Here is a 24,331-nt window from a genome sequence, read left to right on the forward strand (position 1 = left end):
TCTACATGGAACAATCTGCTTCCTCTTCTACCTAACTGCCATTTCAAGACCAGCAGCATCAGCATCACCTAGGAATTCGTTAAAAATGCAGACTGTTGGACCCCAGCCCAAATGTACTGGGGCGGACAGAAACTCTGGGGTTAGGGCCCAACTATCCATTGTAATAACTCTCTCAGTGATTTTGATGCAGAACCACCACCCTAGACCACAAGTCCTCAAAATATTTTTAAGGTAGGCGAACTTCAGAAATATCAAAGTGTCTCATTCTCCAAGCCCCTATCACCTTCCTGCCTCTACCACATCCTGGATCATTCTGAGTTTGAAAAATCCAGATAAGTTGCATCACAACAGTTCACACATATTGAAGTGTTAAACCATTTAACACACCTATGTACAACACGCCTATGAGGTAGGTCCTAATTGTTTCCCCGTTTTGTAATTGAGGACACTGGGAATTCAGACATTTAACTTGTCCAAGTTCTCATGGCATGATGTCAGGGCCAGGTTTCAGACCCAGGTCTGTTGGCCCTGACTATGCTTCTTAAGCACTTTTCTGCTCTGTCTCCCTTAGAAGGCAGAAGCATAAAAATAAAGCGCTTCCAAGAACCAGCAGTCCAAACCACAATTTGATGGTAATGATAGTTGCCTTGCAGACACACGGGATGTCACAAAAATGTCATGACCTGTTAGATGCGAATATATGCAAGAAAAATATAGTAAGCAAAGCACATGGCAGGAGAAAGGGGATGGATGGATATGTTAAGAACTTCAGGGCTAGTTTTTTGAAACAACAACCTTTTCTCCAAATAGGGTTACAGATGTTGGCCAGGAAGGTCTTTCTTTCTAGAAGCAAAAGGAAGGGTCATGTTTCATCACCACCATCTGTGCAATTCTACCGATAGACAAAACACAACTTCCAAATCCTCTCCACTGCCCCGAGCCAGGCCTATCTATGCCTGCGTGCCCATGGGGTGCCCTGGCAGTGTTCTCAGGACTCAGAGAGAGGGCCACAGGGCCACTGAGCAGCACGGCTTGGCCCACCCGCCCCTTCTTCAGCCACATCTTGTCCTCATCTCCTCCCTGACAAGGGGCTGGCTCAGCATATCAGCAGGAAGCCATCTCTCACCACTGGAGTGTATTAGGATTTTCAGGAAACAAGTTGTGAGTGATGTGAGTCCAGGAAGAGAGAAGGACTGTCCAAGATTTCCCACCCCACCCCCTCCTTTTACTGGCTTTGATAGAAAAGCAGTTTCTACAAAGTGTCCCCCCACCCCATACACACACCGTCCAGGCTCACAAGCCCACAAAGCAGGTAGACAGTATTCCTATACTAACAGCAGCTAGCACAGAAATGCTCACTGTGGGCAAAACCCAGGTCACTCAGACCCCCATGTCCTCTACCAAAACCTGCATCTACTGAATCCCACCTGGGAAAATAAGCTTTTTCTCAAATACTAGATATAAGGTCGCTCTCCAGGGAAGGACAATAGAGCTGCCTGTGGTGGCCAGGGCCCTGTTTGTACGCGCAGCCAGACCCCAAAAGCACACTGTAGTCTGAAACAGCCCTGACCCACCTCTGCTAGAGCCAGTGCCTTCAAAACCAGAACAATCCCTTTAAGGACTATTTACTATCAGACAAATTTCAAATGCCTCTCTAAACTTCAATCTCTACAACTCCCTCTGGAAAGAGAAGCAGCAGGGCTAAAACAAATTTGCAAAACGTCTCTGAGTTCAGTCCTCCTTCCTCTGCTTCAGATAAGCACGTGGTGAAGATAAAGTGATAACAATTTCCAAACTACCTTGAAAAACAACCAATGCAGCCATGCTCAGTATAAGTAAACGTTACTTAGCTCATGCCACAGTGGCTATTTTTACTGACACCTCCTCCCCCAGATCTTGCTCCCTCTAGGTCCTTCAAGAAAGAGTATCCTAGCTCTTAAACACCAGTGATGCTTGGGGAGGTATAGCCTTGCTGAGCCCTCTTATTTCCCCTGGAAGACCTTCACCATGCCCACCCGTGCTGATGATCATGCAAGCCTCTGTCATTTCTTGCTCATACTCCCAATGCCGTAGCCATGGGACTTAGCCCAGTAACTGCACAACACCCGGAAACACTGAAAAAATATAAAATCTCAAGCCCCAGTGCAGCCCCAATGAGAATTATATTCTCTAGAGAAGGACTAAGAAATCTGTATTTTAAATAGTTTTTCCAGGTGATACTGGGATTTTCAGGTTCTGGGAATTCTCCTATCCCACTGGATCAATGCACAGCACAGAAGAAAAGTCCAGGGCTCAGAAAGCTTCACTACCAGCTGCACTACTCTCTAGGTAACTGTTCTTTCAAACCCCAGAAATGAGGCAAAAGATGACTATGGTTTTTTTTCAATTTCGTACAAGAGCACCATGGTGTGGCAGGCTCGGGGAGGCCAGGCTAAGGGTCTTCCGACTCTGTAGGGGGGAGATGTAGCTTTGAAAGACTATTTACAATTAATTAAGGCAGCTCTTGTACAAGTCTGTAAAATGAGCCGTTAACTTGTAAAATGCTAATAAGATACAATAGAGGAAATGCAAATGATTTCCACCCAGTAGAAAAGATAACTCCAAACGTTATGGTTTCATCATCTCTAGGATGATATTAACCAGTTTTATGTCTAACTTAGCAATCTTATCTCAACATTCATTTTTTTCACTATTAAAAAAATACATACATACATATTTCCCTTATCCAACTTTTAAGCCAGTTATCATCTTGCTGGTTCCCCCATTAATGCATTAATGAGATAAATCGAACTTTGACATGTGCTCACCAGTATTTGTATGAGAACTACTTCACTTGAGCCACCGAAACCTTTACCCTCCGTTTCCTAGACCACAAAATAACAGAGTAATAATTGCTACCTCACAGCATCACTGAAAGGACCAAATGAGAAACATACATTCAAACACTGATACTTCAAGTTCCGGTGAGCTTGGGCAAGTCAGTTAAACTCTCTGTGCCTGTTTTCTTATCTATAAAATGGGAAGAATTTTAGAATCTACTTCACAGGGCTGTTGTCAAATGCCTATGAAATTTTGTTAAGTAAAATCAACAAATGTGAAAGAACTCTTCTTAAAGTATACAGTTTTGTGTTCTACAATTCACTGTTATCATTTTCTCTGGGAACACCTATGTGCACATGTGGCAAAATCTTGATAATTGGTAAATCCAGATAATGAGTATCTGAGGGTTCATAATACTCTTTTCAGGTATTAATATTTTTTAACTAGCGAGGGGACACTATGCCAGTTACAAGCTACTTGGCCTTAGTCTCCCTTCTACCAAATGGAAATAGTGATGCCCAGGACAGGCAGACACTGGAAGGGTTTCTGAAAAGCAGAGAGTGCTATTCTAATGTAATAGCCTACGTTTACCCATATTTGGGACAAAAAAACAAACTCAGTAAGTATTGTTTTGTTTTCTTTTGTTTTCGAAGAAGGAGAAAGTAAAGGGGAGAAGAGACAGCTGCCTCAGAACCAAGATTTCTAAACCAGTGCTCATTCCACCTCTGACTCCAAAGGAATGGAAACAAACCAACATGCCAAAGGCACGGCCCTAAAGCCAAATAAGGATTGACAAGTCCAGGGGCCCACAGGCAGAGGCATTCCTTTTTGAGGGAACAGAAAGGCCAAGGAAGGAGGGACTTTAAACATCACTCCTAATCTAAAGAGTGGGGATCCTCTCCTACCCCAAGGACTTTCTTGAACAAGTATCATTACTGCCAGAGGACCAGCTCCAGAAGCAACACTTTGAAGCAAGATGGCGCTACCCATAATCCTGGCAAAAAGCCAAAGCTACATGGCATGTTTTCTTTAACCTTTTATTAAGGAAGTTTCCCAACAATGCATTAAACCAACACTCTTTTTCACCAACCACTTCCCATTACATCTTCTCCCAGTCCCTATAAGACCTGGCATCCTTCCCACCAGCTCCTGGTTCTATGTTTTGCTTTTATATACCAAAGGATGTTTGGATGAGCACTGTTTACTCCTTTGACCAGCAGGGCATTTCTTTAATCCTCTCCATGCCTCCCTCTTGGCTAACTCCACAAAAACGAGTAACTTCTCTGTGCAAACATGGCTGATTTCTTGGGATCAGGGAGCTTAAGTGTTAGAGACCTGAGATAAGGGACCTCAAAATGTGTCACCCAAGAGTCTAGAGATTTGTTCTGCAGTGTCCTGAAGAGCCTGTTATGAGTATTTATTGGAGCTGGATAAGAATAGTTAAAAGAAATGGGGTACTATCTCTACCACTTCTCAGAAAATTTTTAAAAATGAAAACATTACCTGATAGCAGTCTCTCTGGCAACCAGATTTTGATAAACAACCACAGTGCTTGTTTAACAGATCAACCTGAAGGGAAGGGCCAAAACAAGAGGTACCAGGCATATTTCAGAGATTTACTTGGTGAATAAGACAAAGGGGAAGGGAAGAAAAGGAACCTCTAAGATCACTGGGCCTACGAAAATATGTTAGGAAAGAGGACCATTTCATTTTTCCTATGAAAAAAAGCATACAAAAAGCAGGTGGGTGAAGACAAGAAACCAACCCACCTTAAATGTGGGTGCTTCGTCCCTTTTAGACTCTGATTAAATATCCCAATAACTCTGCCCCAGGTTTTTTAACATCCTAAAGCACAAATCACAGCTATGATGCAGTCAAGAAGGTCGGATGTTGGCGAGCCCTTCTAGATCGTAATGGACAACTGTCCCAGCCTCTAGCATCTTTGCCACCTTCTTGGAGTAAGATTGCCCCGATTTGCATTCAAATGCTCCCCTGTCCCTGCATACTGACTGTGGGCACCTGGAGTCAGTAGTGACAAGCCAAGACAATCAAATCTCATTTCGCCAAATTCCATGATGGGTGACATCTGCTGAAAATGGCTGGAGCAGAGTCACCCCAGTGGTGGCACCTGAAAAGACTAACTATGAATTCCTAAATCCTTCCTGTTCAAGCCCTAGTTCTTCAGCTTTTTTTTTTTTTTTTCCCCAACACATTCTATCTGTTGTCCCATATCCTTTCTGTAAAGTTTTTTTTGGGGGGGACGGGGGGGGAGATCAGTATACAAACTGCGGAGTTGACTGCAACAAAAGAATCTTTTTATGCCACCCTATATGTCTAATGCTTCTCCTCAATCCACTTTTTTTAAGTTTATTTATTTTTGAGAGAGAGAGACAGGTAGAGCGTGAGTGGGGGAGGGGCAGAGAGAGAGGGAGACACAGAATGTGAAGCAGGCTCCAAGCTCTGAGTTGTCAGCACAGATCCCAATGTAGGGCTCAAACCCACAAACTGTGAGATCATGGCCTGCGTCAGACGCTTAACCGACTGAGCAACCCAGGCACCCCAACCCTCAATCCACTTTTACATTTTTTTAATGTTTATGTATTTATTTTGAGGGGAAAGTGGAGGAGGGGCAGAGAGAGAAAGAGAGTATCCCAAGCAGGCTCCACACTGTCAGTGCAGAGCCCGACATGGGTCTCGATCTCACAAACCATGAGATCATGACCTGAGCCAAAATCAAGAGTCAGACACTTAACTGACTGAGCCACCCAGGAGCCCCTCAATCCACTTTTATAGATGAATAATTTGAAAAAGAGCAAAAGCAACTTACCCAACATCACATAGTTATATTTTGCTTCTAAGCTCATCAGTCTAAATAAACAAAAATAAGCTAAATGTCAGTGGTAGATAATCCAAGAGTTAGGCCATCCAGATACTCCCAGAAGGCAGAGAGGAAGGATGTTCGTGTAATCTTATCAATAACTGCTTATTAAGCAGCATCATATAGTACAAACTGTGGGGCACATGGCATCAGGGAGACCAAGTTCCTCCTGGCTTGAATCCATCGTGTATTTGTTCTGGGTCCTCAGCCAAGCTGCAGTACCTCTTCTGAGGCTCAGGCTCTGCCTCTGCAAACCTGTTTACTCATTCCACAAATACTGACTGAGACCGTGGTGTGCCAGGCACTGTGCTAGGATGCTAAGGGAGTTGAGTGAGTGGCACAAGCACAGTTTTCCTGCCCTCCCCAGCACCTGCATCTCTATTATGAAGATCAGAGTAGGCTGAAGGGTGGCGGAATGTGCCAAGTAAGCATACAGATCATTTTGCACCAAAGGCAATTGAAAAGAAACAGATACAAAAAACATGCTCTCTGCCCTCTACCTATTTGCCTAAAATCAGGACAAAAATTTTCAAAAGTGTCCCTCCTCCCCTCTCTACCAGGAAGGACAAAAGTTAATCACCAGAGACAACTTCAGACCCTATCCGCCTGGTGAAGGCACCAGAGGAATCTACACAACAACTTTTACTGACTAGCTTTTGTCTCCCATTAGTTTGCCATATATTACCTTCCCACAGCTTACCATCTTTGGAAGTGTAACTGTTTTCCTCTGTCCTGTCACTTCTCTACAAATTTACTGTTCTTTGGGAAAGATGCTACATAAGCCTGAATTCTAACTCTTTGAGTTACTCCTCATTTTTCCCTGGCTATCTCTTATGTATACATGTTAATAAACTTCTGTCTGTTTTTCTCTTGTTAATCTGCCTTTGTTTACAGGGTTCCCAGCTGAGAACTTAGAAAGGTAGAGGGTAAATTATTTTTCCTCCCCAACAAGGTCAGCTGTGAAAGCACTTTGCAAACCAGGCCACACAGAAGGCGGGTATGACCATCTGGTCCCAGGAGGCCAAATCACTGTAAAACAGCCCATCTTCCTTCCTTCCTAGAACTTTTGCAAACCAGTCAGGCAACAACTAGCAAGTACCCGTAACAAGCTGCTTACATAGCTATGGAGGAAGGGTGCATCAGTATTTAGGTGTGTGTGTGCATATGTGTGAGTGTGAGTGTGTGTGTGTGTGTGTGTGTGTGTGTGTGTGTGTGTGTTGAGGACAAACAGGAAGAATGGCATAGAGAATAGGAACTAAGGGTCCTTACTCAACATTGCTGATCTCCTTTTCCCCAGCCGTATTCCTATCACCGCATAACTGAAAGGCTTGCTTAATCTTTGCACTCTTACCCAAGCCCCATATTTAGCATCAAGAAGTCAGGAGATAAAGTGCTTCTAGCATACCAGGAGCCTGATATCTTTCCCAACACTTAGATCACCTTTTTTCCCTAGCATTCCAGTCTCCCTTCAAAAGAATCCCTTCCTTTCTGTGTGACTTGCCTTTCCTTTCAGTGGAGGAGGGGGCTTGGAAAAAGAAACCATGCCTGATATAATGCAGCCATTATAGCCCCTTGGCCCATCTGGACTTCTCCCCAGGGAGGCTGATGCAAGAGGAGAAAATGTGGAGGCTGCCAGTTTTCCACAAATCTGTAACCTCAGGGGAGAGAGAAGAAAAGGGGGCAGTGGGGTACATGGGAGCTACGGAAGGGACTGGAAAAGAGCCATAAGTACAGAAGTCATAAAGACCCCATTTCTCCTGAAACTGGCTAAGAAAAGCCTAACCCAGCTCCACCCACTCAATGATATCATTGTTTTCAACAAAAGCTGGTTTGAGACCCCCCCCCCCAGCTCCCCCCAGAGAGGCTCCCAGTGAGGCCTCAGCTGCTGGACCAGGCAGAAGGCTCACCAGTTCCTGGGAGATTAAGTGCTTAGAATTGCAGATAAGGGGGAAACCATGTAAAAACCCAAATTACAGAGATAACCAGGGTAAGGACAGACTTTGCTTCTGCCCAGCCTTTTAGGGTCATGGAAAGAGAACAGGACACTACTTTACACTTGGATTTTATCAGTGAATCTCCACCATGATCCTGCCAAGTTGGTGCATGGGGATTATTACCTTCATCTAATGAGAAAACTAAAGATTGAAAAAAGAAGTGACTTGTCTGAGGTCCTATTGCAAGCTAAGGACAAACCCAGGGGCCGGCAGCCCTGTCCCACTACCTACACATGCAGGAAACTCACATTGGTCTTTGACTCCATCCCCTTCCTCAGCGCTTAGTCAACCCACCTCCCAGTCTCCACGATTCCACCCTATAAACATGCCTGTAACGCATCCCCTTCTCTCCTTATCAGCTACCTCTTCCCTAAATTCAATCACCTTAATTTCTCACTCAGTTATAATAAAACTCTTGAATGGGTCTTAGTACCTCTCTGGTCTTGCCCCTTCCAACCCATCCTACACTTCAGTTGAAGTAGTCCTTGTCAAATGCATTTGGGAGGCTGTTACTACCTGGCTTTTAAAATATTCTTCATCAGCTCCCCATTGCCCTAAAGATAAATGGCCAACCCCTTTAAGGAGCCTAAAAGGCTCTTCAAAGATTCACCCCTGCTTACCTAGCCAACTTCCTCTCTCACCATTTCCTCCTGCCCTCCTCCCTCTGCTATAACCACAAAGAACTTATTTTCATCTCCACATGTTACTCTTACCTTCAGGCCTTTGTTTCTTCTACCACTGCAGCTTGAATAGGCCACCTCTACCACCCTCCTCCTACTCCTTCCTTCCTTCACTTCCTCCCAGAAGCCTTCCCTTACCTCCAGTCCAGGGTAGGCTCCCCCTCCCCATGCTCCCACAGTAGCCTCTACGTCCTCCATTACAGCCCTACATTGTTCCAGAAAAGTTTCATTCCCTGGCTCCTCCACTAAGCTCTAAGCCCCACCATGGCAGAGACTGTGCTTTGCCTGCCACTGCTCTCCAAGGAACACCCAGGACCTAGCCCACTACCTGCCACGTGGTTGGCACTCACAATACCTGTTGAATGAAGGACGAGAAGGAAGGAAAGACAAGAAGTGAAGAGTTACCAATGAGTAGACCAGAGCTCAGGCCCAATACAATAGAGATTCCCATCAGTAAAGCCAGAGATTCAGGGTGCCTGGCTGGCTCAGTCAGTAGAACGTGTGACTCTTGATCTCAGGGTCATGCATTCAAGCCCCAAGCTGGGCATAGAGCCTACTTAAAAAAAAGAAAAAAGAAAAAAAAGCCAGGGATTCTCTGACCCAATGTCCACCTCCAGCTGAGTTTGAACAAGATCTATGATGTGCTCCAGGGTGCCCAAGAGCCTGTTTATTTAGTATTCAAGGCGTCAGCTAAAGGTCTGTGTATGGCACTAAATTCTACATAAAGAGTAAGCTCATTTTCTCAAAATCAAAATATTTCCTGGGTGAAATGTAAACGCAGTTTCATTCTCAGAACAGAACCAGTCCAGAGGCTCTAGTATTGACCTCCTCCTCCCTTAGATTTTTCCTGAGCTAGTCATGCAACAGGGCACAAACACAAAGGCTGTGGAGTGGAAACATCCTCCACCTTCTAGGGAGTCTAGATGAAGAGCCTCGACACATCCTAGAAGCTAGGGAGAAAACAGAGGTCCTGAAGGTGGCACTTCCACACATCTCCCAAGTCCAAAAGTATATCCACATATCCTTCTGCATCCCACCCAGCATGCCCTGCTTCTCAGGAGGCTTTCCTTGCCTCCCTAAGTTGTGAAGAAGCCACCCTCTGCCTTATGCTCAGCCTCTTGCAATCAGTCTATGGCTTCCTCCACCAGGTACACTTTGATCCACTAGACTCAGACCAAAGTTCCCTTCAATGGGGAGGGATGGAGCAAGAGCTTCTTCTCATCCGATGTGTTAAAAAAAAATGCAGCCTAGCTTTGGAGTGTACCTCAAGGATCTTTCCTAGAGGTACCCCATCTACCTCCCTGACCACATGGTTTTACCTGAGGGAAGAGAGCCCAACTCAAAGTAAAAAAAAAAAAAAATTAACAATAACAATAAAATTAAAAAGAGAGAGAATAAAAAATTGAGCTTTAGGGCACTGAAATCCTGGGGTAGCAAGCTGTGGAAGGAAAATAAACCGTTTCCCTAGTCCCCACATAATACCCTTCTGAGTCAAAATGATCTGGCTAGTTGGAATACTGAATTCCTAAGAGATTATTAGCACTACAGCCCTGGTGCCCCTTGATCCAGACCAAATATTTATATATTAATTTCAGTCTGAATTCCTTTCTCATTTTTCCACACACCTCTCCTCCCTCCCTCATCCAAAGCCTCCCCTCCTTTGGATGGACCCAGAAAGCATAATGCTAAATGAAATAAATCGGACAGAGAAAGATAAATACTGTGTGATCTCACTTATATGTGGAATCTAAAAACCAAAACAAACGAATAAACAGGATAAGACTCATAGATATAAGAAACAAATGATTGGTTATTGGAAGAGGGACAGAGTGGGGCGGGGGCATGAAATAAGTGAAGGGGATTAAAAGGTACAAACTTCCAGTTACAAAATAAATAAGTCATGGGGATGTAAGGTAAAGCATAGGGAATATAGTCAACAATATCAACATAACTTTGCATGGTGACAGATGGTAACTAAACATCATGGGGATCATTTCATAATGTATAAAAATATCAAATCATGTACCCCTGAAATTAATAGGATATTGTCTGTCAATTATACTTCAATAAAAAAACAACAACAACAACAACCCACAGCCTTTTCTCCTTGCTCCTGCAAGACAGAGCTCCAAGTAACCGTCCTTAGGGAAGTTTTCTCTATGCCCCAGTCAGAAAGTCTCTATTCCCACCTGCTTCCTCAGCACTGTACTTGCAACCTTATTATTAAGTTTGTAATCTGCTTTGAATTATGTATGCTGTTTGCATGTTTTCTCTCCCACAGACAGTAAACTGCCAGAGGGCAAGGACACTGTATTTACATCTATTCCCTACAGCACTTGCATAGTATTTTATACATACATGCTCCATAACATTTGCTGAAATCAACCTTGTGGAATGGAGACAAGTTAGCTCTGGCTTAAAATGCAAGAGATCCGGGGCGCTTGGGTGGCTCAGTCGGTTAAGCGTCCGACTTCTGCTCCGGTCATGATCTCACAGTTCATGAGTTTAAGCCCTGTATCAGGCTCCGTGTTCACAGCTTGGAGCCTGGAGCCTGCTTTGGATTCTGTGTCTCCCTCTCTCTCTGCTCCTCCCCTGCTTGCATTCTGTCTCTGCCTCTCTCTCAAAAATAAATAAACATTAAAAGAACACTTTTTTTAAATGCAGGATATCCATCAGCTGATGAATGAATAAACAAAATGTGGTATATCCATACAATGGACTACTATATAGGAATAAAAAGGAATAAAGTACTGATACATGCTATTCAACATGGCTAAAACTCACAGATATTATGCTAAGTGAAAAAGACCAATCACAAAAAAAAAAAAAGCAAAAAACAAAAACACCAAAACAACACATGTTGTATAATCTCCTTTACATAAAATATCTCAAAAGTGGAAAACTATAGAGACAGAGAGCAGAGTAGTGGTTGCCTATTGCTGAGGGGGGTGGGGAAAAAGGAGTGCCTGCTCACATCAGTGTGCGAGCGCTGCCTTCACAAAGTACCACAGACTGAATGGCTTAAAAAACAAATTTATTATCTCACAGTTCTGGAGGCTAGAAGTCTAAGATCAAGGGGTTGGCTGAGGCATGCTTCCTCTGAAAGTTTTAGGGAAGGATCTGCTCCAGGCCTCTCTTCCAGCTTCTGGTAGTTCCTTGGTTTATTCCATGACCTCAATCTTCACACAGTGTTCTCCCTGTGTGCATGCCTGTGGCCAAATTTCCCCTTTTTATAAGGACACCAGTCATATTGGATTATCCCAGTATGATTTCATTTTAACTGATTAAATCCACAATGACTGTATTTCCAAATAAGGTTGTTCTGAGGTCCTGGGGGCTAGGACTTCAACATGTGAATTTCGGGGACACATTCAACCCGTAACACTGCTAATGGCTTCTTTTTGGAGTGATGAAATGTTCAAAAGCTAGGACATGTGGGGTTATACAACTCTAAAAAACATTCAGTTGTATATTTTAAATAGATAAACTATATGGTTTATGAGTTATTTATCAATAAAGCTTTTTTTAAAAAATGGAAGGAGAGTTGGGTTTGAAGAGTGTGCCCAAGCTCAAAACTCGACCCATTGGTGAGAGTGTGTGAAAAGTTGGCTCCACAAGGGCTGTAGGATGTAACTTAGAGGGAAGTCAAAGGCAATGTGCGTTTATCCACGTGTTCCACATAAAGTCCCCTGATCCAGTGATTGAAACATAGAAGGTGATCCTCTAGAAGTACCTTCCAAAGAATACAGGGGCATTCACTTCAGCACTGTTTGTAAAAATGAAAAAAAAGAAGAAACAGCATGAATGCCTACCCATATGGGGTAGTTAAGTTAATTCTGGCATCTTTATCATTATTGAATCTGGACGATGGGCATATGGGGATTCATTATATTATTCTACTTCCGTATGCATTTGATAACTTTTCATTATAAGAAATTTACAATTACGCCATATATATACAATTTAATATCACATAGCCATTAAAAATTACCTGATAAAAAATCATCTGATAAATTTCATGGAAATGTGTCTATAATATGCTCTCATATTCTGCTGCATGACTATAAAAAGGTACAGCCTTCGGGGGTAGAAGCTGTGGAGTGAAAGGTACAACTGATCAAAATCCAAACCATTTTAAACGTATATGCTAAATGACCTTGCAACTCTACCTGTAGGTATCAATCCTACAGAAATGCTAGCAAGTGTTCTTAAAGATAATGTGTAAGCTAATTACTGCAGCATTACTTGAAAGAGCAAGAATTGGAAACCTAACTGTCCATTAATAAGGATATTAATTTTGATCTATCCATTTAGTGGAATCCTATGTCACCATTAAAAAGAATGAGACAGACCTATAAATATGCTAATATGAAAAGATACTGAAGATAAATAATAAAAAAGCAAATTACAGAATAATATATACAGTATGATCTCATTTATTTTGAAACTCTATTTCTTGTGTAATTTTTTTTCTAGAATTTATTATCAAAGTTTTCAAGCACTCCAAAACTTTCTTGTGTAAATTTTTTTAATGATTTGATGATTGTCCATGCTATATTTCCAACTGAAAAAAAATTTATAAAGCTGAGGATGTAGTATAACCCTATTTGGGTAAATTTACATGGAGATTTACAAAGGGCTTTAAAAAATCTATGTAAGATACTAAGTTCAGCATCAATGTGCACACGCTGGATGCCGGCTATCGTTGTGACCTTAAGGTAAACAGCCTGATGGTAAAGGGATCCTTAAATTCAAGAATCAACTCTGACTTCCTCTAAGTGCAGTACTTCCCTTTGCTCTGACAAGGGTCCATCCAAGGCCAACAGGGCAGCTGACAGCTTCCTCCCATTCATTTTACCCCGTGCTCCTGCTGAAGGGCCGCCAGGAGAAATAAGCTTGAGACAAAAGAAAACCATGGACATCCTTCCTGGCTACACAGGCAGCCCTGGCTGTGGATCCCTGGAAGGAGATAGAGCCGGAACCGGCAAACAAATCCTGACCTCCATATCGGACAGTTCAGGGTTTTGCCAAGGGAGTGGCTGGGCACTGATTCTGCAGGCACAGAAAAGAGGTACAGTTTGGCTGGCTAGAGAACCCTACAAAGCTGTATTCTTGAGATACAGTTAGGTCAAACTGGGCATGCCTGGAGAGCAGAAGTGAATTTCCTCTCAGGGGCAATGGGTTCCAAGGTCAACTCCTCCAAATTACATTTGGAAACCAACCCAGGGGAATTCCCTCTTACTTCATTCTTAACTGTTTTTCCGACCCTGAGAATTACAAATAATAGTGACTATTTATTACACTTTCATGGTGCACCAGGCCTTGTGCACATCCTCTAAGAGCATTACGTTATTGAACTCACACAACATCCAGCGAGGTGGCCACTATTATTAGCCCCATTAAGTGGATGAGAAAACTGAGACTCAACAAGCTTACGTCATCAGTGGGTGCAAAGAGCCAAGCTTTAAATCCATACCATACACTGAAATCCAGATCCTAATCAAGGCCTAGGACAGACAGAAGGAAAGGGAAGAGGGAAGGTAGAATGGGGAAGTAATGCCAGTTCTAACTGAGATAGAACATATCGAGCAAGGGCAAGGCATCTGAGAAGCAATATAAGGCCATGGCTAAGAGCCTGGGCTTTGAAATCAAACAGATCTAGCTTCACATCCTGGCTCTGCCCTTCCAACCCAGGTGACCTTGAGCAAGTCACACTGTTCCGTGTCTCAAGGTCTCCATCTGCCAAATAAGGCTAATACAGGTACCTACACCTCAGAGTTGTTGTGAGGATTCACTTAGATGAACCACATAGAGACCTCTGAACAGTGCTTGCTATGTAAGCATCTTTTACATGGTAACAGCTATAATTACCATGGTTGTTGACACCATTATTAATATCTGACCACCATTCCTCAGCCAGAAGTTACCTGAAGGCAGACTGAGCATCAGAGTACATGACCTGGAACTTAGGAAATGCTGATAAGTAATAACCACACAACACTATTTCTCAATATGTTTTTCTCTTGTCGCTTCATGCATGAAGACAGTCACAGGGGCCATGTGCAATGCTATGCATTACCAAGGCACTTTAGAAAACATTTGTTCTTGATTTTGCATTAATGAAAGTTAGTGTGTATTGAAACCTGCTTGTTATGTGCTAGGCACTGTACTGAGCACCTCCTAATACATTACCACTAAACTCATGAGCCCTGGGTATTCATTTCCTGTGGTTGCTGTATATTACCATAAACTTGGTGGCTTTAAACATTACAGGAAATTTTTCTTTCCCGATTTTGGAGGCCAGAAGAATGAAATCCGTCTTACATGGGAACTGTAGATGAAATCCATCTCAGTCTACAAAGCTACAGTTGGAAACAACATCTCCAACAGGACCACTGAGCCAAAATCAAGGTGACAACAGGCCTGCACTCCCCCTGGGAGATTCCATTCCTTGCCCCATCAAGCTTCCAGTGGCTGCCTGCATTCCATGGCTTGTGGCCACGTTACTCCAGTCTCTACCTCCATGGTTATACACTGCCTTCTCCTGTCTACGATCAAGTCTCCCTCTGCCTCCCTCTTATAAATGTATTTGTGATTTCACTGAGGGCCGCCTAGATAATCCAGGATAATCTCCCCTTCTCAAGATCTTTAATTTATTCGCATTTACAAAGACTCTTTTTTTGCCATATAAAGTAACATAGTCTCATGTTCCCAGGATTAGAATGTGAATATGTTGGGATGGGGAGCAATTTTCAATTTACCTCACCCTGCAATGAAGGTATTAATATCTATTTTCTATGCATGTGGTAGAATATAGTAAGAGGCAGATGGTTCTGAGTTTGGCTCCTGGCTCTGCCTGACATTGGGTAAATTACTTAAACATCCTTACACTTGAGTTTCCTTATTCATAAAATATGAATAACAATAATACCTCCTTCAAAGGGTTGCCATGAGGATTAAATAGAACAGTGTGTGAAGTGTCTCTGCACAGTGACTGGCTCTCAGCACATGCTAACCAAGGACTGAGTATTATTATGAATATAGATAAAGAAAATATTCAGAAGGCAGGTGACTTGCCAAAGGCCACCTAACCGGGAAGTGTCGGTGCCTGGAACTGAATGTGGGTCTCTGTGCACCAAAGCCTGAGTCTGTTCTACTCTATGGATTATGATGTTCTGGGTGTATGGGCTCACTCGCGGCCTTCAGAATCAACACTTCTAGGTTATTTCAATTCCAGATGCTCCCCGATACTCTCTTCTGGCAACTGTATAGCTACCTCCCTTCAGATCAGCTCTCCTAATTACTGAAACTAAATTTATGCAACGGACCCTAAGAAAGCGGTATCAAGTCTCCAGTCATTTAGAAATAATAAAGACGCTGCTTATGTGAGAATTTGGCTTGCAAAAAGATCACATCAGATTGGCTGGCGATCCATTCGGTCTGCAACTCTAGGGGTTCTGGGCAACGTGGGAATTGTAGATGAAATACATCTCCGTCTACAAAACTACAACTGGAAACTACATCTCCAGCAGGACCACAGGTGTCTCTGGGGCAAGGTGCCTAGTGTAGTACTTGGAATTTGTGTCCGCTTCTGCCTCCGCTGCCTCAGAGTCAACGCAGCAGGGTTACTGGAGTTCCTGGTACTTCAGAAAACATTTGAAGAAGACTGCAGACACTTACAGGCAGCTCTCATCAAATTCTGGTGTCCCCGCCCATCCACTCAACCATTTCCTCAGCACCAGCTTCCTTCAGTTATTCAGTCTCAGCTGTGGGGAATGGGGAGCCCAGCTGCATGCCGAGTTTGGAAAAACATTTTGAATACTTTAGATCTGCCAAATACTTGGTTAAAGAACGATATCCTCTAATTTCTTAAGCCATGTGTATTTTAAGTGAAATGTAATCCATATGTCTGTTGACTCATTTAAATGCAACTCAGTGAAGCATGGTTTACCAAGCGGACTGGGATAGCATCTAAGCCTTTCTTAAGCTGGTCTTTGATCCAGGGAAATTGAAGTTTGCCAACAACAAATGAAGCTCCTGACAATAGAGGGTCAGACAGAGCTGTCCTTTATCCTAGATAAGATGTTAAAGTCTACTCTCAACTCAAGAGGAAGCTGGGAAGGTGGAGAGAGCAGAGAGCACAGTGGCCTGGGTGTATTCAGGGTTTTGGTCTGGATCAGCTATATATTTCTCCCAGGCCTCCTTGGAAGGGAAGTGTGGCACTAAGCGGTGCTTAACTAATCCAGCCTGTCTCTTACTGAAAAACTCCTTTCCTGATTGCTAATTCTCCCCTTCTCCAACCCTCCACTATTATATAATTCAAATAGAATTGAGGGGAAAAAGGAGAAAACTAGGGCACTAGATCACTCCATTAGCAGTGAATGCTAATTTTCCAGGTTGTCACCTCTTTCCCAAGCCAAAATCTAAATCTTATCATCATTTGGACTCAAGGAAAGACAGTATACCGAGGAAATTAAGAGTTCCAGAATGTGCTCAAGAGACCAGCAGGGAGAAGTACATGGCCAAAGGTCCTCTGGGCAGAGTGCCCACTAGATGAGCTACTCATGTGCTTTTGAAGGTGACCTTGTAACCTAGTGATCCTGCCCTTGGGTGCAACCCAATGAGCATCGAGCATCCTGCAAGCTGATTCAACAGTTCAGTGGGCTCTCCTCTTGGGAAAAAGTACAGAAAGGAGAAGGGGGTGAACCAAAGCCTACATGTCCTGGAGGTGTTCATCTCCCTAGATGCTTACAGCTAAGGAAGAGTCCATTTGATTTCAGCAAACAGATTTTTGTCCAATACAGTTTCTGGGTTGATGAGGCAGTCCTCAGGGTATGGGGGAAATTATATGCAGAAAAAATGTTACGGATTTATGACTCAAAATTTTGGGTTGTGACAATAACAGCCTATAATTTCTTCCCTGTTGTTTCCCTTTTCCTGTTTATGTTGCCTAAACGGTGAGTCCTGAGCTGAAAGTTCAAACTCTACTTCAAGGTCTGTGGTTTTGGGGCACTTGCTTTTATCCCACTGCCTTATTTTCAAGGATATTTCTTTAACTGGAGAGCAAACTCCCTAAGGAAGGGACTTATTTTCCATTTTTCTACTTACACCACATCCTTTAAATATGTAGTGAAGGAAAAAGCTCTTAGAGCCCAATGGGGACAAAATCCCCATTTTACAGATGAGAAAATTGAGGCCCAGGAGAGCCAATTGGCTTATTGTTCACCTCTACATCATGTGTCTCTGAGCTCAGTACTCTCTCCACCGGACCGCTATGCCTCAATCGCAAGTAAGATTCTCTTAATAACACTATGCACCAACATTTGCAAATCATGTGTAGATGTGTGAGTTAATGTAAAAGAACATAATATACACTTTATTGGAGTAGAGTACTACTTCAGACATACAGTTAAGTCTAAATAAACAAGCATGGAACAATGTATATAGTATAATCTCATTTCTGCTCCTCCCTCCCCAACAAAAATAGCAGCCGGTATATGTGCTTCTGTGCAACTGTGTTTATGCATATCTGTGCACGTGTTCTCACACACACAGAAAAGGTCCTGGGTAGGCCCACCAAAGAGTGGATTCACCTTGAGCCTGTGAGGCTCTCGTTCCTTAACTTACCATATTTTGGTATTGCTAAATGTTTTACCATGAGCATGTACTGCTTTTGCAATTAAAAAACCATGAGCAAGAGATAATAGTAGCTGCCATTTACTGAGTATGGAATATAAGCCAGGCACAATGCTGGGCCCTTTACACATACCATCTCATTTCATCCTCCCTATGGCTCATGGCACAGCACTATCATTATACCCTGGATAGGGAAACTGAGACTTAAAGAGAATACACAGTTAGTTAAGTAGCAGAGCCAGGATCTGAACCCAGAACTGTCGAACATGAAAGCCATATTGTGGTTAGCCCTACAATGTCACTCCTTTTCACTTGCACTCTATAAAAGATGTGTGTCTCCCATGGGCATACAGCCATTTATCCTGAGTTGCTTCACAGCAGGAAAAGGCTGCCAGTTGTGACGTTATTGAACTAAGGCAACTCTCAGTGTCTGAGCTGAAAGCCTGTTTGCTACACCCCGACTCTCCCGGCCCACCCCCTGCTCCTCCATCCCCACCATTCTTGGAAATCTCTCCATGTGTGAATTCCATTAAAGGCCTGCTCACTGCTATTTTGGGCCATGCATTAGCACATGGGCTTTGACTTGATGGGAGAAGGCCAGACACCTCAGGATGATGAAAAATAAATTAGAAATGTCCTCTCCCTTCCCTCAGAATCCCAGAAGCCCTTGCCCACAGTCCTTGCCCTGGGAGGCCTCAGAATCCAATATGTGAGGAAATGTATGGGGATGGAGGAAGCCTTCATAACCTATCAGGATTTAAACTTGGCTGTTGCTTCTCCTTGGAATTGTCATCTCTTAGCTGTCCACATGGCTCACTTCCTCACCTCCTTTAGGTCTTCACCCCAATATCAAAACACCACCAAAGCCTTTTCTGACCGCCATTCTGAAAAGCACCTCCGTCCTGACCCCTCCTGCCTCCCCCAACTTTGTTTCCTCCATAGCACTTGTCATCGGACATACTACAGTTTACTTGTTTACTTGTGTACTGTTCTTGCCACTAGAATATAAGCTCCATAGGGCAGAACTGTTCTGTTCACCCAGCCATGTCCCCAGTACCAACACTGGTGCCTGCAATGCTGCAGGTACATAATAGATGCATGACAGTGAATGAATCGGTGGGGGATATGAAGAACCAGAGACTGAGAAGTCACCAGGCATAGGGCCTAGCTTCCCCTCAAATATCACGGGATTACAAAAACTTTAACACAGCAATTTGAAAAATCAGAAAAGCATCATTCCCCCACTTCCCCCAGCTCCCCTCCCCCCCCCCCAGCTGTTTTGAATCCAGATTCACAAGCACCATGAATGAGAAGGCTTTGGGAAATAAACACACTAGGAAGTCGTGTGCAGTTAGAGTTCCGCTTGCTAACACATGTTCAAAAACAAAAAACCCAATTTGGACGAAAATAGCAGGAAGCTGTCCCCTAGGGATACCTGGTGAGGTCATATTGTTTGGCTCTGCTGCTTCCATTTTTGTCAAGCCTCCTGCCTTCTGCCAACTCAAGGAGGCCAGGAACCACATCCAGCACCCCCCGCCCCCACCCCTGCTGTTCACTGGGAAACCAAAGAGCTGCCTGGAGTAGCAGACAGTAGAGCTGTGTGCCAGGCTCTCCTCTGGAACCTCTCAGTGTGGGACAATAAAAATCACAACAGTGGTTGATCACCATGTGTTTTATAAGCACTTCACAAGCACCACCTCATTCAGTCCTCACAATCACCCTAAGAAGTTAGTCAGCGTCACATTCTGCATTTTATAGATAAGGGCACTGAGTTTCCAAAAGTGGCAACAATTTGCCCCAGGTTACACAGCTCGTAAGCCGAACCTGGATTTCTGTGACTCTAGAACCAAGCCAAGAACACAAATGATCCTACTTTCACCTCTCTCATTTACTTGCTGTGTGACCTTAGACAAGTGCCTAACCCTCTCTGATTCAAAGTTTCTACAACCACACATAAGACGGTTGCACTCAGTGTTTTTCTAAGATGTCTTTCTGCTCTTTCTTTCTTTTTTTTTTTTTTTTTAATTTTTTTTTCAACGTTTATTTATTTTTGGGATAGAGAGAGACAGAGCATGAACGGGGGAGGGGCAGAGAGAGAGGGAGACACAGAATCGGAAACAGGCTCCAGGCTCCGAGCCATCAGCCCAGAGCCTGACGTGGGGCTCGAACTCACGGACCGTGAGATCATGACCTGGTTGAAGTCGGACGCTTAACCGACTGCGCCACCCAGGCGCCCCCTGATTCAAAGTTTCTACAACCACACATAAGACGGTTGCACTCAGTGTTTTTCTAAGATGTCTTTCTGCTCTAACTTTCAATGACCTCTTGCACAGGTTCCAAAACATGAGGGAAGGATGACTCCTGGGATCCCATTTACCCATGACATCACCCCATCACTTGTACTACCCAGAGGAAGTTGAAGGCCCAAATGCTTCACTTGGGGCCAAATAGGACAGATGAGGCTCAGGTGGCAATAGCAAATATTCAGATTAGAGCTGGAAGGCTGGGGTCATGGGAAGCTAAAGCAGGCTCCTGAGAGACAGTCAAGAACAGACCCTCTGAAGGCATTTCCTGCAGGATGAAAGGAAGACAATGCAAGAAGAAATCCCAGTCATGCAGAGCCTATGCCTTCTGAGGACATAGCCAGCCAAATCTGCTCCAGGGAAATGGGACAAAAGGAACCCATTCTTGGGGTGGTTTCACTGTAGGAGGAAAGTAGCAAAAATGTTTGAGTTGCCCATCTGTTTAGCTTCCCGAAGGCCACCATATATATACTGGAGACAGAGGAAAGGTGTGGATGAAGTCCATTACTGTACATGCTGCTTAAGGCATACATTTGCCACACTTCCAACACCACTCACCCTCCTTTGCAAGTGTCCAAAGCCCAAATTTGGAATAATTTATATTCTTGCTTTCCACCCAAGCTCAGCAGCCATTCCCATCCTTCTGGATACGGGAAGGTCCCTATCCATCCCTTTCTTGGCAGTGATGCGTTTGATTACTCATCTGCTTCTAGGGGACTCAAGAGGCTGCCAAGAGGAGGCAGGCAGTTCCCTGAGCCATTCAGCCTTATCTGTGAGGTCTGTGAGGCAGAACTGGTTAGTGGGAAAACACCAAAGGCCTCAGCATCCCCCAGCCAAGTGAGCAGAGCTCTCCAGTGGCCAAGCAGATTGGGAATGTCGAAAAAGCAGCCATGCTTTATGTCTATTCACCTGCTCAATAACATGAATCAAGTTACAACTGCACTTGATGGCAAATCAATGTGGAAATATTCCTGAGCCAGGCAGCCACCCAAGATGAATGAGGTTAGGAAGATGGAAGAATCAGCCTGATTAAGCCAGGGGACTGCTGACCATGCCCTTATTGGCAGAATCTCAGACTTAGCTGACCCAGAACAGATGGAGCAGCCCGCGTGTGAGGTGCAAAATCCCAGAACACTCCACCCTGCCTCTCTGCTCTCTGCTGTTTTCCTCTAATCTCCTTCACTTCCTGCCATGCGCTGTGCTGGAGCTAGTAAGACAGCTGCCAAAGTCCTCCAGTCCATCCCTCCCTTTGTCTCTCTCTCTCTGTCTCTCTCTCTCTCTCTCTCTCTCTCTCTCTCTCTCTCTCTCACACACACACACACACACACACACACACACACACGCCCCTGTGAGCCTGCAGTGAACTCTAAGAGCCCCGGAAATACAACCAGAGGAAATTCAAGGAAGACGTTAAACGGTCCAGTAATTTCACAGCAAATCAAGAGACTGTGGATATGCTGTCTTTGCAAGACATTCCCTACAAAGGAACCACAGATTGAGAGCCTGGGTCATTTAACAAACTGCTTCTTTCCAAAACAATGGCACCTGCATCCGGCGTTGACAGGGAAGTGAATTGTTTCATTTTAGACAAGGAAGAGTCCACTTACTCATTCTTCTTTAGGTCCACGATCAATTCTTGCCCCTCAGCCATTACCCTGAGCTCAGCTTTGAGTGGATGCTAGAAGCAACAACAAAAGAATGTCAGTTCCTAAAAGCAGGGACAAGGCTCCCAGGAACAGACACAGGATCCAGCACAGTGCTCTCACATTGATCCACAGGAAGTGAACGAGAAAGGGTCAATTGCACTTCCAGCCCAAACAAGAAATTACTTCAATCCCCGCAGGACCCAATTCCCCTCCCCCATCCACCTCTCTTCAAACACAAAGGAAAGAAACTTCAAGCTGAGATGTGATGGAAGTGCTCACGTACAGGTCTGGGAAAGGCAAACACCCAACAACACAATCTTCAGTGGTAAATTCTGTGTAGAGTCACATCTGGATTCAAGTGCTAGCTCTGAGCTCTGACACTGTAGTTGTGCCAACCTGGGCGTGTTCCTGAACCTCCCACTAGCTCAGTTTCCTCATTTATAAAATAGAGATAATAATAGTCATCCTTATGGGAACCTTGTAGGGATAAAGTGACACAGTAAATGTAAAAACTTTGTCTCAGGGCCTGGCACACTGAAAGCCCCTGATACATGTTGGCTATTATCTAAAATACCAGGAGAACTCTCTTCATAGTGAGTTCTTATTTTATGTTATTTTGGCTCTTGGTTTGGATGCCCCACTCACCCACCCACCCATTTCAGAGGAGACAACTAGAAGAGCCTCTAACTAAGGTTTTATAAGATACATTTTAAGCACATAAGAACTTACAGATAGCCAAATTAGCAACACACTCAGAATAAATTATTTGAGGTATCATGGCCAATAAGTGCACACACACACACACACACACACACACACACACACAAACATGTTCAACATCACTGGTAACTGCTCCCGCCAAAAAATAAAATTTTTTAAAGATACATTTTAAAAAATCACAGTGACAAATATTTTTTAGGACCCATAAATCACAAGGCAGTGGGGCATAATGAAAAATGGGCACTCTCATACCCTACCAGTGAGAATTTAAATTGATACAAACTCACTGGGAAATAATTTGAAAGTTGGACCAAGAGTTTTTGAATGTTTAGACCCTCTGACTCAGTAAAATTCTATATTAAAAGAGCAAATGGAAGCACAAGTAAAGTTTCTTGTTGTTTTTTTTCAACGTTTTTTATTTATTTTTGGGACAGAGAGAGACAGAGCATGAACGGGGGAGGGGCAGAGAGAGAGGGAGACACAGAATCGGAAACAGGCTGCAGGCTCCGAGCCATCAGCGCAGAGACTGACGCGGGGCTCGAACTCACGGACCGCGAGATCGTGACCTGGCTGAAGTCGGACGCTTAACCGACTGCGCCACCCAGGCGCCCCACAAGTAAAGTTTTATATACAAGGATGCTCATTACCTACAATAAGGATTAATGAAATATGACTTGAATGTCCAATAATAGAATGGTTAAATAAATTATAATCAATCATATGGCAAAACACTAGACAGTCATTAAAAATGACTTTAAATAATTTTTAAACTATCAAGAAAGTACACGTGATAATTATTAAGTACACAAAGGCTCAAAACAACACTGTTTATTTTATTTTATTTAAATATGCTTTTGTAGAGAGAAATATATCAAAAGGTTACCACAGTTACTTCTCAGCAATAGGATCATGGGTTAATTTTATTTTCTTTGTGCATCCTTCCATGTTTTTAGAATTGCTTTTATATTTTACGTGATGGGCTTTTAATCTGTTTTTACCTTATTATCATGGAAAATTTCAAAGAAATTAAAAATTCAAGTCATAATAAGCTTCCATGCTTCAACAATTCAACTTAAAGTGGTTGAACTTATTTCAAAGGAAAAAATTGTTTATTTGAAATGAGATATTTACATATTTAAACATATCAAAAACAGGACCAAGGGCACCTGAGTAGCTCAGTCAGTTAAGCAGTTAAGTGTCCAACTCACGATCTCACGGTTGTGAGATCAAGCCCTGAGTCAAGCTGCACATTGACCACATGGAACCTGCTTGAGATTCTCTCTCCCTGTCCTCTCTCTCTCTTTCTGCCCTTCCCCCACTCATGCATATGCTCGCTCGCTCTCTCTCTCTCTCAAAATTAAATAAACTTAAAAAAAAAAAAACAACAGGATCAATTCTTTGGTGTGCTTTAAATGCACATTCTCTAAGTTGGGACCAAGGAACTGAGAAACTCTTGAAGTCTTTTTTCAATCCACAGAAGCTCTTGATAGAGTGGAGCTTCTGTCCCTTTTAAGGTTGATCTCAAAGCTTAGTTTCAGCATCTGAGAAAGTGGGCCAACTGCTTTGCCACCTCTGGTTGGGGACCTTCCTCTGCCAAGTACATTCCTCTTCTCATTTGCCCCAAACTGCATCTGCCGTTAGGGTCCTGGGCATC

The 24,331-nt window shown here is 43.5% G+C and overlaps 1 protein-coding gene across 1 annotated transcript in view; it reads right to left on the reverse strand.

The window, feature by feature from the left end:
* Nucleotides 1-24,331, reverse strand: part of ADAM19 (ADAM metallopeptidase domain 19) — an 81,675-nt gene that overhangs the window by 51,901 nt on the left and 5,443 nt on the right. Inside the window, exon 3 of the mRNA XM_025923679.2 lies at nt 21,919-21,989. Coding sequence (XP_025779464.1) covers nt 21,919-21,989 — 71 coding nt within the window. The remainder of the gene's footprint in view (nt 1-21,918; nt 21,990-24,331) is intronic.

This window comes from Puma concolor, chromosome A1 (assembly GCF_028749965.1).
Source record: "Puma concolor isolate L17-30 chromosome A1, mPumCon1.1.hap2, whole genome shotgun sequence".
In the NCBI taxonomy this organism is placed as follows: domain Eukaryota; kingdom Metazoa; phylum Chordata; class Mammalia; order Carnivora; family Felidae; genus Puma; species Puma concolor.